The sequence below is a fragment of the Tursiops truncatus genome, chromosome 12 (assembly GCF_011762595.2).
Source record: "Tursiops truncatus isolate mTurTru1 chromosome 12, mTurTru1.mat.Y, whole genome shotgun sequence".
Taxonomy (NCBI): Eukaryota; Metazoa; Chordata; class Mammalia; order Artiodactyla; family Delphinidae; genus Tursiops; species Tursiops truncatus.
In genome coordinates this window covers 79,239,179-79,257,455 of record NC_047045.1, presented here as the reverse complement: position 1 = coordinate 79,257,455, position 18,277 = coordinate 79,239,179, and the positions used below count along the sequence as shown (strand labels likewise).

Here is an 18,277-nt window from a genome sequence, read left to right as displayed (position 1 = left end):
TTTTAAAATTACATGGTACAGACTTCTGCCTTCCTTTTCTCTTGCTCCCATGAGAAAATAAAAATAGCTTCTACCATCCCCTTTCTCATTCAAATTAAGAGTGACTGAAGATGTGCATGGCTGTTCCAAGGGACTTGCAAAACCACCTCCATAACTGCTACTCCTACGTTTGTGAAACTCCAGCATTTGTCAAAAATTGTTTTAAGCACAAGCAGCCAGCTAAGGGAGCAAAACTGATTTGTGCACTTCAGCTACTGGAGAACAGCTACCCTAACTCTTGGAGCCTTTTTCCAGCCACCCAATCTAATCCCAGCATACTCAAGGTATTTTTTTAAGCCCTCTGAAGGGAAAATCCTGAAAAACAATTTGCCAATTTACAGGGTTTTGTGTCGTAAAAAGAAAAATACCATAAATAAAGCTGACATACAGTGTTGTTTCATGATTTTGCAGCCGAACGGTTTTTAAAAGCACAAGCCCTTACAGTTGAGAGAGCCACAAAATCCTGAGCGAGTAATTTTCCTACAGGTAATGAAATACCAAACGCTGGAGTTAAAAGTCTTTTTGAAGATTCTCTACAAGGAGGAACTACCAAACTACTAGGACTTGCTTTTACTTGAAGGAAGTTGTAAATGACTAGACTGGCCAACAGATGAACAGAGGTAGTTATATTATAATGCTATTGTTGTTTTATAAGAATAAATATATGTTAAATTTTCTTTTTGTTAAATTCCGTTGTATGGTTTAGGGCTCAGAAAAGCCCCATTCCCTACCAACAACAGGAGCACAACACAGCTGCCCCTTTTCAACAGATCTGAAGGACACACCCTGTTCCCCTTCCCTGAAAAGGTTGATGGATGGCCAAAAGGGAAAGATAACTGTGGACTCAAATCAGGGCTGGTGTCAAGATCCTTACCCGCTATTGGGTCACAGGCCCACACCCACTCTCTCTAAAGCATAAGGTACAACCACCAAAATATAGCTTAAGTCTAAGTTTTTTCCATGGCTAGTCCTGAGAGCTCGGGGTGGGATATATAGATATATCACGCCAGCTTTAGCGTTCCTCCCCACTAACACTCTGAAGGAACCAGACAGATTATGGATTTATCCTTTTTCTCCTGAAAAACACATCTCCAATTCGATAATGTACTCAAGCCAAGAGGTACAAGAAAAACAAATTGTATAAATTTTGCCACAAGAGATAAATTGGAGTGGCTATAATTATTAAGTCATTTATTGTAATGTTTGTATTGTAAAATTTAAGCCATCATCAATCTCACCAATTAACCTTAAGTCCAAATCTCATAACCCAAAGATTAGCAATCTTCTCCCATAAAAACCAACAACAGGAAAACGCCAAATTACAAAACAAAATGTCATTTATTCCTCAAAACAAAAAAAAAAAATAAATTGATAAAATATACTCTCTTTACAACTGAACTATTTGCTTTACTAAATGGCTTTCATCCTACAATATATAATATGCTTACAAAATAATTACTTTTAAAAATTACTGCGAAATGAAAATGGTTCAATTAAGCTACTCATTTGGACAAAATTGCTGAATTTATAATTGTGACATTTGAGCAAGTTATAGAAAAAAATAGCCAATCATTCATTTGTGTAACAGGATGCCTAATTTAGGCCCTGGATAATCATCCCAAGTAACATGAAAAAACTTAACATTATAAAAACCCAGAAAACCCATATTTTGGCATCATTATTCATTATTTTCTCAGGAGTATATGTTCCTTTATAGAATATTTCCTTTTACAAAATAATAGGGGAAAAGTGATATTCCTTCTTTAATAAATGTTTTTTTGCATTATTTAATAATTACATAACCTCATTTCTCCCTCCAATCTTGATAGTAAGGAATGCAGCCTTAAATTTAATTATTATTTCTGGTACTGCATTATCATGGTTTGCTTGTGTCTACCTTTTAAAAACATTTTTTAAAACTTTGTATTCTGCTTTGAGTAGTCTCAGTTTATACAAATGTTTTACTGTAGGTCAGCTCAAACCCTTTTTAGAAGCAGCCAGGTTATAAATTCTATATAAAAATATCATAGGAAATGAAAATCTTCTGTCACAACAGGACTCTTTGAGTTAAAAGTGGCCATTGGTATATTTAAAAGTAAACAAATTTATTTATAATTCATAGGGACACATGTTGAAAGACATCCAAGCTCTTTTTTTAAACACTTTTGTAGATGAAAAAAATCCATATTCTCAAATTTGGCCATTAAGTTACACAGTATCTGGGTCATATTTTATATCGGAATGCCACAGTATAAAAACATTCAGTCCAAGGCCAAAAAATGTATTAATTACATTAAACTTTATATATTTTAATAAGAAACTATGTTTGTAATGTTTATAGGTAAAGTCAGAAGTAAAACTGGCGATGGTCAGTATAATACACAAAGGATATGACAAGATAGTCAATAAAATGTTGGAAAAAGGAAAATATCGAATCTATTTACAACTGTAAAGTCATATTCATTTCCTCTATGATTTGTCCAGGTACCTTTTCACTAGCTTCCATTGCTGGCTAAATATAGTTGACTTATGAATTAACCATTTGCAGAAGTGCCCTATTTAGGATATATACTTTAAACATCAATTAATACAACTGTCTAAAAGAGCAACACTAAAAAACCGGGTGTTTCTCCCCTACAAAATACCACCTGACTCACAACAACATATATTTATTTAACATCACTGAAATCAGTTGAGATGAAAAAAGGCAGAATTAAAAAAGGTATTATTTCCTACATCGATATAATTATTTAGGCATGTCTAGATAGATAGATAGATAGATAGATAGGGTGTGTGTACGTATTTGACTTAAAAGGATATCTTGTTATTTTACCTGCAGTCACGCACTAAAGATGTGTCATCAGTCACACCTGGTTTTTCCTGGATGACTACTAGGGTTCACACAGTTCTCTCAGAAATCTGAAAATCCTTTGTGAAATCTAAGGAGTTCTAAAAAGCAGACTTCACTGCTAGCAAAGTAGATTTCTACCCATGCCTTTGCTTATGCCTTCTTTTTCTTTTCTCTCTCTTCTTTTAGGTGATTTTATTTCTCACTGATAGTACACAAGCTGGAAGGAGCAAGGAAAAAGTAAACTCCAATCACTGCAACTGTTTAGTTAACTACATTGTTATAGTTAACTAAAAAAACACCCATATAAAACCAGTGACCACCATTACATTTTTGAATTATCAATATATTTCAATTGTCTGAATTATTCATCTGTAATTTTTCCTTAGTAGTTAGCCATGAGATGAAGCCTAGAGGATTTTGCCTCTTCATCCCCATCCTAGCCCTCCCCCAATAATTCAGTCTGCAGTACTTAAACCAAAAATTACCCGCAGTCATGCACTAAAGATGTGCGAAATGCAATTTCAAAGCAGAAGGAGGGCAAACAAAGGCTAAGAAATTGACATTTATTGAGCACCTACACAGGTCACAAGTACTACACAAGAGGTTTTATATGTGTTATATCTCTGGTGATGCAGAGGGGTCAAGGGAAGTACCAGGCAGTCACACTGAATTGATGGCAAGTGTGAACATGCTGTGTCAACCATAACATGCATAATTAGGTACACTTTTCAAAATCTGATATCTCAAAACAGGGCCAAAGTCTAGTCAAAGATGACTAGAACTTTATTATTTTGTCTTCATCCCTATAAAAATAGAAAGTGCAAATTAAGTCAGGAAAAAAGTAGTAAAAATAATAAAATTCCTTATGAAGCCACTCAAGAAAGCCAGCGTGATCGTTACTCTATCAAGCCAAGTGATCACAAAAGTGCTGGCAAACAGTGTTCTCCTTTTTCTAAAACCACTAGCGCTGATAATATGTGATTAAAAGCCACTTGAATGTCTTGTATAAAAGGTGAATATAATTTTGATATAGCCATCACTGCTCTTACACTTTCAAATATTTAAGACTTCCAGAAAATGACAAATCATTTCCTTGAAATAACACATACCGAAAGTATGAATTCTGCAGATTCTATAGATGGTTCTCTGAAGGTAAAATGAGATAATATGTTAAAATATTTTAAATAACAGGCATCCTGAACACAGACCTGTTTTCTTGTTGATCTCTTATTGCTGAATTGTTATAGGAAAGAACAAACACTAATAAGCTAGTGAAATAATTAAAATTTTATTTTTATTTCATTACAGCTAATATAAAATTTTAAACAAAGGAGGTAATCAATAAGTGATTGTTAAATGTAATTGAAATTTTCTGTATAAAGTGAAATCTTGTGCCTTTATAGTGGATATCAACATTTAGGCATGCTAGCTCAGAAAAGCCTAAATGTAGTAACTATGAAAAGTAAGAACACTTGGGGAAATTTGCACACATTCATGTTTATTCAAGGACACTCATGATTTTAATCAAAATTGGTAGAACGGTTTTATTTTTTAAAAAAAGAAGGACTTTAGGTTTAACAACCAAAGTTTACAAGGACACTGAGGTGTACGCAGGAACAGGTATATGCAGACAGTTGCTATAATGGAATGAGCTACAGAATCACTGTAACTCCACTGCTGTCGAACTTTGAGGCAAGTTTCCTGCCATTTTTGAGTCTCTATTTTCACATCTGGGAAACAGAATTTTTAAAAATCTGAATCAAATTAAATACGTAAAAATACACACTTTTTTTTTTTTGTGTGTGTGGTACGCGGGCCTCTCACTGTTGTGGCCTCTCCCGCTGCGGAGCACAGGCTCCGGACGCGCAGGCTCAGCGGCCATGGCTCACGGGGCCCAGCCGCTCCGCGGCATGTGGGATCCTCCCGGACCGGGGCACGAACCCGTGTCGCCTCCATCGGCAGGCGGACTCTCAACCACTGCGCCACCAGGGAAGCCCCAAAATACACACATTTTAAGAACTCATTTATATTAAACTTTTGCTCTGCATGTAGGAAGTGAAATGACTACGCTTTAAAAATGGAAGAAAAAAGTGGGGAGGGTCTTGATTTAAAAACAAACGAACAAACAAACAAGAGAGTATCCCTTCAGAGTGCACAGTTATCTCCCTGAGGTCCCATTTCCTCTGCTGGGATTCAAACGTATCACAGAAATTCATGGTGCTTAAAGGGGTAAACCATTTCTAAAATAGAACATCTTTCAGAAACAGCATGTTAAAACTAGGTTCCCTGCCCCCTCCCACAGTCACCCTAAAAGAAGGAAAAAAAAAACAACATACACACACACACACAAGACATAAATTTGTATACTAGGCTCACAAACCCATATACTCAAAATAAGTTTCAGAAAAGAGATTATGAGATAACTAAGGAATGTTCCTCCAAAACGAATTGGTACAATAAGAACAAAGTCTAAATCATTCAAAAGTAAACCAAACAACACAATATAAAGTAACCCGTCCCTACCCAAGGAAAGGAACATTTTAGGATATAAACTTACTGCACTACCTTAAAAGCAAAGATGATGAGACCAGCCACGAATGCCAATTGAAAAAAAAAATAATAAAGTTTCTTCTATTTCTTGAGACTGTACTCTTGTCTTATTCCAATTAGAGTTAGAAACTCTCTGGAATGATCTGCTGAGTTGTTTATACAAACTCTGCTATGATATTCTTCAAATCATCTCCAAGAATTTAAATGAAATGTAAAGTTATAGCCAATGCAATCGTTCTTTTAACATCAATTCCTATTTATGACAATATTTTAACCCATGTAAAGAACTATACAAAAAATAAGGCTTTGGTAGCAAAGATGAATTGCTCCCTTTTAGGAGTTTTAGAATTCCAGCACAGTTATTCAGGACTTGCCTTTTAAATCTCATAAAATCTCTGGGTATTCTTTTCTCCACAAACCAACTCCCCACCACCCATTTCCCTGTGTCTGTCACCAACACCACCATACCTCCTGGTCATTTAGTTTAAAAACTTAAAAGCATCTACCATTCATCCCTCCCTTTATTTCCACAACTTTCTCCCTCTGTGTTCTCACTGCTATCACTTTTTAATAATCTGACTCAACCTCATTATTGAGATAATACAATAGCTCTAAACTTGTCTCCCTGTCTCCAGCAGTAATAAAGGCATTTTGAAAAATGAACGCTTTTCATAACTAAAAGGCATGGTACAATTCACTTGTCTTGGTAACCTAAAAGTCCCAGACGTTCAGAAATAGAAGAATGGGGTGGGATGTGGCTTTGAGCAGGCAAAACAGATGTCAGGAAGTCCTGTCTTTAAAGTTCATGTGCTTTACCTAGGATATTCACTAAAAATCGTACTCTGGGCATATTTATTCTTCTTTTACTAGCAGTTTCTAGTAACAACTGAAAATTTTATTTATATAAAACACGACATTTTATAATGGTACCAAATAAATTATTATATATATAATAAATATATTATTATTTTGAAGCCAAATTTTCTCCAGATACAGATACTTACAAAAGACCAACCACATATTTTTAGTGTCAGAAGGTACTAAGTGGCTCACTGCACTCAACCACCCAAACCCAGGGGAAAAATAAAGACTAATGAAGATCCCTACTTACATTAGAAAATTTTGAAAAAGAAGAAAGAGTATCGGTATCAGGGCAGGTTTCAGATGGGGGCAGGATAATGCTGTACTGTCCTGTCACTCAGTGGCCTCCAGGTTCACTCATTCTAGTCTACTTTGAGAAAAGACGTTTACCTGTGGATCAGGTATAGTCTATGCCACCGCCTCAATGAACACCATTTTGTGCTTTGATAGAAAGAGAAGTAGGGACTTCCCTAGCGGTCCAGTGGTTGAGACTCCCCACTCCCAACGCAGGGGGCCTGGGTTCGATCCCTGGTCAGGGAGCTGGATTGCACATGCCGCAACTAAGGATCCCGCACACCACAATGAAGATCCCGAGTGCCGAAACTAAGATCCAGTGCAGCCAAATAAATATTAAAAAAAAAAGAAAGAAAGAGAAGTAAAATGACAAGTAAAAGTAAGACTTGTCACATAGCATTCTACCCAAATCAAGACAGCAAGCTCCAAAGACTTAAAAGGCACACAGAAACAAACTATAGAAATGCAGGGGGCATTAAAACTGGTTTGGGTTCATTAAAAAGAAATGGTGGTTTTTATGTCCCTGGGTTGCTAATATTTCCACTGGTGGTATAGTTCAGTTTAAAAAGCAAAGAGTTATTATGCAATTACTTTACAATATACAAATGTAAACCTGGCGTGTCAGAAGTAAATAGAGACCTCAGGTGTAGACCATCAGGACCTTCCTTCCACCAGCATAAAATTAAAATCCACTCACACCTGATCATCTTGGTTCAGAAAACTGTCCCTGCTGGGTTCCCACCGGTGCAGTAGGAAAAGGCATTAGACTGTGCATTACAAAGACAAGATTTCATTGTCCTGCAGCTTCCTTATTTGTCTTTTCTACCCCCCACTTTAGCAGGAGGCCATAAAGTTACCTGGAACATGTACTTTTCAACTTCTCACATGGACTTTTCTTCTCCCCAGGCTTCCCCGACTCATATACATCAGACTCCCAAACTGATCCCATGGGGAGAGAGGGGAACCTCTGCAATCCCTGAGATGTTGGAGACGGAGTCCACAAGGCCCACGGCTCCCGCATGACCTAAAGAATAAGGCTAGGCGCTCAACTAGGCAACCCCAAATCTTTAAATATGTTCAAAGGCAAATGGCTCCTAAGAATATGGGAGAGGGGCCACCAAGGGCATACACAAGCTGTTACTGAAGATTTCAAGATGGCTGCACTTCTCTCATTCAACTTCTCCCTGAAAGCAAAGAGTTCATTTTGTCAGTGCTTTTCTTATCTACTAACAAACAAAGCCTTTAACGTAAAATCTAGGAGTCGGAACATGCTCTAACATTCATTTTTCAGACAAGGACACACACGTCCTGAGAAGTGACATGAATTGCTCAAGACCAGAACCCTGGCTGAGACTTAATCCTGCCTCTGCCATACAGCACCATCATTACAACAGGTCTCCAGGTCAATACATATCATTTTATCAAAACAAAGTCATCATTCCTTCCATACAAGTCATTGTAAGCCGTTCACTTTCATTTCTGTGAGAAGGGGGAAAAAAAGGCAAGTGATATAAAATGCTTCTAATGAATCATTTTTATAATGATCTGATAGTAAAAAATGTTATAGTTAACTATTTATATCAGTCCAGTCTAATAATCAGGTACTATTTAAAACAAGAGAACTCTAGAAAATTAGCTATCAATAAATACTAAAAACTATGGGTTTAATTTTAGAATTAATGTTCTCACACACGCTCAATGTGGACAACATGCACAGAGGCACACAGCACGCAGATCCCACTGCAAACGAACACTACTCTGAACACTTTAAAAAGTCAATGACAGCCCGGTAATGAAATAAAGGGAAAAAACGCACACACCACAATCTAACATTGGATAAAAATGCAGGTCGTATGGGAAGAGACAACAATAGTACCTGGAAACTTTTTTTTATTGAATAGAATGCATTATGAAGAAAAGTGGTTGAGAAAGCTTAGTCACTTTTTTGTGGCTTAAAGCTTTTTTCCCCTCTTTTATTCCAGGCTTAAACAAAGTTCAGTGGGGCATCAAACCGCCTGTTTTAAATTACAGTCTGTATTTTAAAATAGAATGCATGCACGGCATGTTCCTGAAGCTAGGGGGTGGGAGTGTTATTCACGGAAAATTGAAGGCTTGTTGAGTCAATAATCTTCTTTCACACAGTAACAATTTTCAGCTAAAATTTCTTGACCCAAACAAAGGAAAACGAGACCATTCAGTTATTTTACAATTTAGCAAAGGCAAAGAAAAAAGATGAGAAAGAGAGAGACACCTCTAAAATTTTACATTGTGAAGGAAAAATAGAAATTTTTGCTCTCAGGTAAGAACCTTCTCTACATGTATTTATTTCCTCTCCTAAACTGACAGTTAATATTCAAAATAGTTCCTTCCAGTTCAAAAGAAAAATAAAAGCAATTAACCAGTCCACAAATGCTACTCTGAGCTCCTGTTGGTTATGTATCTCTTGTTACATACTACAGATGTGTGCCTTCAGTTACAAACAAAGTGGAAATCTGTAAACTAAAATTTACTTCCTAGCTAACTTGGATAATGTAAAGTAAAATGCATTCAACTCAACGTCTTACAATGGCCATGCCTGTATAATCTGGAGGAAGCCCGCTACCCCTTCTAGATGCCAGTGAACAGGGGAAGCACCAGGAAGAAAAGGAGGCGGCTTTCTGGCTCAACATGCCAAGAACTGCCATCTGTGGAAACTGAAACGGCAGGTTAAAATATGAAAAGGTACCTCTTGAACATCACTCGTTTTTTCGTTCTAGCATAAAAAATTAAAATTAAAACTCGAAGGAGCTACGCTGCTGATAACTGTCCTACTGGAGCCCCCATGCCCACATGTGAGAATCCCTCACACACACGGCTCTTTGTGGTTTGTACTAAAGCCCAACACTGCTGCTCACCCCCTTGTGCTCAGAGACAGCCCTCTGGTAAAAGAGGCTTATGTCCAGGTATGGTTCTGCGGTTATTTGCATTCAGACCTGACAGTTACGTGCACCCCAGCCTGTGAGGCCACAGAGGCTGCATGGCCTCTCACAGGTCATCTGAAGAGCCGAAAGGCTGGTCAAAACCTTCCAGTCTCCCATTTGTTACAGCAAAATTTGTATGCTGACTTTCTTATTAGCCAGGAATATCTGCATTTATCATCGCTTACTTAATGAGCCTCATTTATCAACTACAGATCATAGTTATCCTTCTATTATCAAAACCAATATCCTGAAAATCAGTTATGTTTCAGCCTCTCTTCATCTCCAATTTTGTCTAGTGTCTATTTTTTACAGTACTCCTTCATTATTTTTTTTTTGGAATTGACAGTCCCATAAAATGGTTTAAAATTCATTTCCCCCATATTTTAAATGGAAAGCTTCAGAATATTATGTAAAAAGGTCTACAGGAGGTATGCTTAGTTCTAATGTGTTTTTAAAAATTAAATGAATTTGTGAAAATAATGCATCACCACTAAGCAAATACCTCAGCTCTAATGAATTTAGAATTATCCATCTATTTCAAAAGCACTGGAAGATCTCAAATTAGAAACACTTTGCACACAAACATTCGAGTTATTTAAAAACAAACTATAGTTCTTTTTAAATATTAATTTATTCAAGATTTCCATATATTTAGCCTGCTGTAACCTGGAAGAAATCCAAACTGGTAAGGTTTTATTGAACATTCATTTACAGAACAAATATTTAAGTGGAAGATTGTTTTGAAAGAGAGAGAAACATACCTTCCCACTTCCTACGACTTCTTACCTTGCTCAAGATTCGAGTATTTCCCCTATTTTCAAAATATCACAAAAATACTCTGGGGGATAAAATTATAGAATATCACATCTTAAAGAAATAATCCATGTGGGAAAATAAACATCTGTCAGAGTCACTATCACTTTTCCTAAATTAGGACTTTCAAGTAAGGTCTTTTCATATTTCTCTCAAACTGAATCCAAAAAGAACTGTCGTCTCCATATAGAATAGACCAGAGACTAAAATTACATTTGCAAATTATGGTAAATCCTAGGTAAGAAACGGAATGTTGTACGCTCCATTTAACACTTCTCCAAGATATCAAAATGTGTCTGTACCTTCAGTTTCAAAGTTATGCATAATGGTTAACTGTGTCTGCAGATGCTCTCGCTGACAAGACACACCCTTCAGAGAACCTCCTGCTCCATTCACCAGGTGCCCACTTTTTAAGACTTCCATGACTTCAAGACCCAACATACCCTGATAACATTTAGGAAACACTGATAACAGACAGCTGATGTCTTCAGCTGCACACACGGATTATCACTGCTTGAACCCTGAGAGAAGGGGGACAACAGTTTAAATTTCTCTTTTTATTAACTTAGAATTTTTAAATGTTCAGGACGATTTGAGAACGATCAATCAACAGAAGACAGTTACACTCTTAACCTTTTAATGACAACCACTTAGTTCAAGCTCAAGATACAAATTTTTAAAAGTTTGGAAAAAGTTCATTCAGCAGCCAAACATCTAATTCTTACCTGGTAGATTTTAACTTTTGCAAAAACCTGACAACTAACAGGTTAAGATCATCTTAACAATTTGTATTCTTAGATGGATTGAGAACTTGGCAAAGGCAAAACCCAGTTAAAAACTGCTCCGCCTAGCTTTTCCAATAGTTGCTAATTGTTCATAGGAACTATATTATCAAATCCACACACTTAAAATGTCCCTATTAACATATATTTTTCATACATGCTTCCAAAGTACATGACCATTTACCCCTAACCCAACATGTGTCATTAAAGATTAATAAAACAAACACACACACAGAAGTATTCTTTTTCAATAAAGGGAAATCATCGCATGCTCTGTTGCTAATACCTAACTCCCAAAGAATATTCTTGGTAATAACAGTTTTTCAACCATTCTCTTTCCGGCTTCCAATATCCTGTTTAACACCCTCTATTTCAAAGAACAACCAGCATATACCACCTCCTTCCTTTCACAAAGGGGAAAAAGAATACGTTTTATCTAAACCTCAATACTTCCTTCTAATTGCAAGCTCAACAAAAGAGCCATAAGCACGGTTCCACAGGACATTTAGGGTTTTTACTAAACTTGGACAGATCAAACCCTTTTCATGTCAACCTCTTTAAGTGCTTCCTATTTAAGAAAGAAAGGGTCAGAAAGAGGTTTTCAATGACCTGATGGGCCTTCGCAAAGGCCTTTAGAATATGACTGATCATACTCTGTATCTTAGGTAAACAGAATAATGGACCTGCTATCTGAAATACAAACCGGTGGCAGGTCTCTCTGAAGAAAAAACCAAATAAGTTATTTCTAAACTGAGAAGTATCAGCAACTCTTCAGATCCCTGGAAGAGAAAGCACTATTTGCTTAGAACAAGGAAATTACGGTAAATCCTAGGAAAGAAACGGAATGTTGTACGCTCCGTTTAACACTTCTCCAAGTTATCAAAGTGTGTCTGTACCTTCAGTTTCAAAGTTATGCAAATGGTTAACTGTGTCTGCAGATGCTTTATAATAATAGTATAAACATGTATTTACTGTATTCACTGAATTCATGATTACTGTTTGTCAATTTATTCACTTTTACAATTAAAAATATACATTATGGTGTTCCAGCGCATAAGACTCCGTGCTCCCAATACAGGGGGCCCAGGTTCGACCCCTGGTTGCGAAACTAGATCCCGCACGCATACCACAACTATGAGCACGCATGCCGCAACTAAAAGATCCCGCATGCCACAGCGAAGAGCCTGCGTGCCACAACTAAGACCCAGCGCAGCCTAAATAAATAAATAAATAAATATTTTCTTAAAAAAATACATTACCAAGAAAAGAATGTTTCACACTACTTTTAGATTAATTATACAAAAGTGCCCACTTTTTCTTCTCTTGAAGGTTAAGGTTACCAAAGTAAAACTCAAATGTCATTTTATAATAAAAGAAAATAGTTTTAAGAATAAAACCACCCTGCCAATACAGATACCACATTCATATAATCCTTTAGTATCAGTAGCATATGGAGAACATAGGCTCTCCTGATGTCAATTCAATACCTTGGAAAAGATCCTGTAAGCAATTAAAAGAAAATTCTGCAACTAGGGGAAGAATGTACTGAAAAATTCTTACATAAATTCTATTAGGAAAATACTTACTGAATAAAACATAATAAATACTGTGAAAAGATTCTAGCCTGTTGAGGGTGAGAGGGAGAGGCAAGACAATTATAAAAGTAACTGCAATAGGGCTTCCCTGGTGGCGCAGTGGTTGAGAGTCCGCCTGCCGATGCAGGGGACACGGGTTGGTGCCCCGGTCCAGGAAGATCCCACATGCTGTGGAGCGGCTGGGCCCGTGAGCCGTGGCCACTGAGCCTGCGCGTCCAGAGCCTGTGCTCCGCAACGGGAGAGCCCACAACAGTGAGAGGCCCGCGTACCACGAAAAAAAAAAAAAAAAAAGTAACTGCAATAAAAGGATGACTAGTAAATGCCATAAGAGATGAAAAAGTTAAAAAAAGACTCAACAAAAAATGTATTAAATCATAGTTTGGGGGTCAGAGTGTAAATTGAGATATACTCAATATTTATAAAATAAAGGAGTTGATAAGCTATAGCATTTGTTTAGACCTTCCACTGTATATTTTACTTAATGATGGCTTCACTTCGTATCAATATTAGAGGTAGAAAAAAACTATAGAATGTGCTCAAATTTTAAGTGATAATATTCCAAGGAGATAGAGTCAGTTCTTCAAGCTAATTTTTATGTCACATGCTATATGTTAAAATTTGTTAGTAATGGTAACACCAATGATATGTAAGCTAATGAACCTCAACAGGGAGAAGGCTATATGATTAAGAGGTATAGAAAGCAGTAGACATTATTAAGGAAGATTTGTTCGGAGCTTAGGTCTGAGTGCATTAAGTGAAAAGCAAATATTACTGGTCACGGCACCAAGACAACAAGACGACAAATATTAAGTTATCAGTCATTGGCTTCATGTGGATGAGCTGAAGAACTCGGTCAGATGGAAAACACAACTGCATTAGCTACTGAAGATCACCAAGAACTTAATGAAATGCAAATACAGACAAATACCAATTTAAACAATGGTGAGAGGACAACTTGCTGAGAGAAGCAAATTCTAGATCTAGCGTAAGAAAATGCCTTGATTTCTTGTAATGGAAAGTTAACTGTATAACAAAAACACACTACAGAAAATACCCCACATGCAGAAAAACATTACAAACTCTATCAATCTAACTCAACTTAAGCAAAAATTTAAGAAACAACTACTTAAGAAGCTTCCTTCTTATAGTCACATACATAATGGATAGAGATTTGATTATACATTAGAATCATTTTTACCACATATTTTTAAACACACAGATAAGACCCACAATTTCCTTGGTTCAAAATTACAAAACGAGAGATTACAAATATGATGGATGGCCTTTAACCTTAAGTAAAAAGACAAAATTTGCATCACTAACACGTGAAAAGGAAAAAACACAGCAGAAATCTACAAAAGACCTAATAAATTCAGACGTGATAACAAATACAGTTTCATGGTACTTATAGAATCAATTTATCCAAGTTAGAGTAAAAATACATATTAGAGCCATACAGAATACCAACAAATCTCTCCCCCAAACTGTAATTACCTTTGTTTTATATAACATATTGATGCAGTGTCTATATCAATAAAAATATATTTCTAAACTCTATATAGAAAAACTTTCTACACAAACAAAACCTGTTGAAAGAAAAGTGGTACACCAAAATTCATTTAAATAAAGCCAATTTTCATCTTAACAGATTGGGGGCAGGAGGTTTAGTTAGGTACAACCAACCAATCTACAATTTGTCCTTTATTCAGTAACTGATGCTTCTATGTACTCGGCATAAAACCTGGAAACTTTCCTCTCTAAAAAAAGATTATTGAAATGTTATTGAGTATATGGGTATGGTATGCGCCAAATGTCATGTACAACATTCTTTACAAATGCCGGTTCTCAAATGTTTAGAAGTAACATAATAAATCTTACTTAATGTAAACATGTTTGAAATTCAAATTAAAATCAAAATTAAAATCAGCATGCTATTTATCTGTGAGTTACAAAAAGAAACCACCAATTAGGGCGTTTCTTTTTTTAATAGCTTCGTAAGAAAATTTATATTATGAGCAACCTTAAATCCCCTAGGGAAGGAAGTAAGATAAACATTAAAGAATAAAGTTAGCCATTGTATGTATACAAATAGAACCATCCAAAAGACTTAAACTGTTGAAGAATATATTGGTTCACTTGCTAAAATACTCTGAGCTCCTTTTCCAGTAATCAACTTTGCACCATCCCAAAGCAGAACTCTTCAGTTTTCTGGGACTACCACACTTCATTCTCCCCCAATTATGCTGTACAGTTAGCTGAAAGTCAACCACTGATTCCAAAGCAGAGCAATGAAAAGCAGCATAGCCTAGTAGGTGACACAGAAGTTCAAATGGATATGAAGAAAGCAGTACGCTGCAAACTATTCTTATAGCTCTGTAGAAAATCAGTATCAATCTTTAACAAATTCTCCAACCTGTAAAACAGTACACATCACCAGCCAATGACAAACGTAAAAAGTTGGGCTTATCTAAAACACTAAAAATCCTGTGGTAAAAAAGTAGAATTCACTGTCCACCACTGCTCACCTTCCCATGAGTCAATTTAAATTTCCTAAAACCACAAGCCAATTTCCTAATGTTCAGCAAATGTTGCGTTTATCAACAGCATTCACGTGCATTTGCGGATGCAGGTGCGCGCGCACGCACGCACACGCACACGCACACACACCCCCCACGCTCACCAAGCTCTGAATTATCTGCTGAATAAAAAAACTTACAGCTTAGAACACAAGAGTCCATTACCTTTTTCATTCCTTCAAAAACCAAATAACTAGATAATAAATATTCCAATGTGACTAAAAAATGACCACGGTAAATTTTACCCACTTCCCACCATAGAAATAAAAGCTGTAAAAATTAGGGTTTCAAATACATGTGCATCAGATTCAAAGATATTACACATCCTGTAGCCATCACTTACCTTCTACTCTACGGCTACATATAACTTAAAAATGGGTATGGGATGTGCCAAATGTCATGTATAACATTCTTTACAAATGCTGGCTCTCAAATGTTTAGAAGTAACATAATAAATCTTACTTAATGTGAACATGTTTAAGATTCAAATTAAAATCATGGCTAGTCTGAGTTCCTGTCTTAAATATGACTTCTTAATAGAGATTAAGCAATAACAATGTCTTCACATCAAAATATTTTAACAAGAAAATATATATAAAAATTTGTTTGCACAAATATATTCTTTGAATTTTTAAGGAATATCTCATTTAAATGAGGTTGCCCATGGGGGGATAAAAAAAGAAAATTAAGCCCAGGTGAACTATTTAAGGGCATTAACATGTAACCTATAATTTAGCTACTACTCTAGTCAATATATACCCAATAATTTGCTAATGGAAATACTTATAAGCTGTATTTTCCAATTTTAAACTAAAATACTTTCTTTTGGGTGAAAAAAGATTGGGTGACTTCTCGTTACATGAAGTCCCAGAAGAAATTCAAACTACCACTGGATGCCTTATCTCATTCTTTGCCAAATGGGAATTTCCTTTACATATAACTCCTATATAGATACCTCTGTTCTGAATCACTACCAGAAAGCAACAGGCTATGCAAAGCACAACTGTACAAAAGAAACACCTTTCTGCCACAAAACCTGTCAGCCAAATATAAGCTTCCAATTGGACTCCGAGATACCTACAACACTGGACTCGGAGACACCTACAAATGACTACACAGCTCCTTTGAGAAGGAAACTGTCAAATAAAAATTAATAAATCACAAATATACCTGAAATCCATAAGCTTCTCCCCCAAGTCTCAATATAAAGTAGAATAAACAAAAACCAATGCTCTTTTTAGAAATCTGTAACTCACTGAATTTCCAAATCAGTACATTAATAGTCTTACTGGTAAACTTGATGGTCTTTCTTGTTGTATTAAGTTCAAGTCTTCATGGTTGGGTTTTCCAGGAGCCAGAGGAGGTTGAGACCTAGTTCCATAGCCTTCCTGAGACATATCCTAAACAAACACAAATATAAAGAAATATCTCAGTGAGTTACAAGCTTCTTTGGTAATCAAGATGAAGCAAAGGCTTATCACAAAGTATCAATTCATCTTACATTTAAGCAGACATCTATGTTATAATTATCATTTCTGTAACACTTTCTCAAAAGCAAAAATAAAATACAAAAAGGCAGTGAATCATCAAGAGCAAAAATACATATAATTAACAATTAAATTTATTATGCAACCATACAACCTAAAGACCATATTTGAGTTCTGCAGGAAGGTGACAGTCAGTAATAGAAGGGAAAGAAAGCCAGCTATAACCAAACTCTCTTAAACCACAGCAAACCAAAAGCTCATGTTGTTGTTTAATTCTGATTTTGGTTGAACCGTCTTTAATATTACCTTGAAAATGTAAAATAATTAATGAAAACTTTATTATCAACTGACTTTTAATATGCCCTCTCAGCAACCCACAAAACAACACAGTTATTAAGCTGACAGTATCCTGGGGTTTCTACAAAACCAATAAACACTCACGTATAGAATTTCATGTTCACGTGGCACAGTTACCAAAGAACCACAATAAAGAATAAAACAGCAGTGGGAACAAAACACACTAAAAAACCTACTGAAGTAGAGGAACTTATCAGTAACATGGCCTTTCTGGCATCCTGCTGAACACTTTTCCAGGAGGAATTCTGCATGGTTTCAGTATTATGCTGAAATATAAACCAAATACCACACCAAACTTACTGTATGTCAGATCTCTAGCTGTTTAACTATGCATGCTCAGTTACTAAACACTCTACCCCCATTTACACCCGAAGTCAAACAGCAGGACAGAGTGTAAAATGCTTATTATAGCATGTCTTAATTGGCACTGAAAGTTGAAGAACCAGTTTCTGATTGGGAAGAAAAAAAAAGAATGGAAAATATCACTGAAAAATAAAATTCTCTCCTTCTTCCCTGTCAGTTTAAGTATGTGTTAGAATTAAAGAAACACAATATACAAGTTCTACTTCCCCTGTTAAATTCTCAAAATATTACTTTAAAAATTAATGAGTTGAAACCCTATAAAAAGCTCCTGCTGCCCCACCCCTCTCTCATACAGTATACACTTAAAATGACACAGCTTCTTAAGCCAAGAAACTTTGGACCAATAGCTGGTACTGAAAGTACACAAGCTGTACCAACTAGACTTCACTAGCCAAGTGTCGGTGCAACCTGCCTTTAAACAGGCTCTGAAGCAAAGAGCACGCCAGCAATCCAGCATTTCCCAAGCAACTCTTCTTCCTTTTACATAAACCCCCCAAACAACCAAGCAAGATATCTAGCCTCTAACAGCAGTGCAGAATGCCCAGTCAGTACTATACTTTAGTAAGAGAATTACACTCAGTTGTCCAGGTTTTTATCTGATAACGTTTAGGTGAGGTCTCCGAACACAGGCAGCCCAAGGATATTTAAAAGGGTAGCTCCTCAGTCTGGCTGCTGGCAGAGGTTAACAATTAGACTGGTGGGGGGGGGGGGGGAACTCTCTCTCTCTCTCTCTCTCTCTCTCTCTCTCA

General features: G+C 36.3%; 1 protein-coding gene across 9 annotated transcripts in view; it reads right to left on the bottom strand.

Moving 5' to 3' along the window:
* The window catches only part of ARID1B (AT-rich interaction domain 1B), a 411,398-nt gene that overhangs the window by 240,956 nt on the left and 152,165 nt on the right, over positions 1-18,277 (bottom strand). For all 9 annotated transcript variants that reach the window (XM_073789769.1, XM_073789773.1, XM_073789768.1 and 6 more), the window contains exon 4: positions 16,611-16,721. In XM_073789769.1, the coding sequence (XP_073645870.1) occupies positions 16,611-16,721 (111 nt within the window). The remainder of the gene's footprint in view (positions 1-16,610; positions 16,722-18,277) is intronic.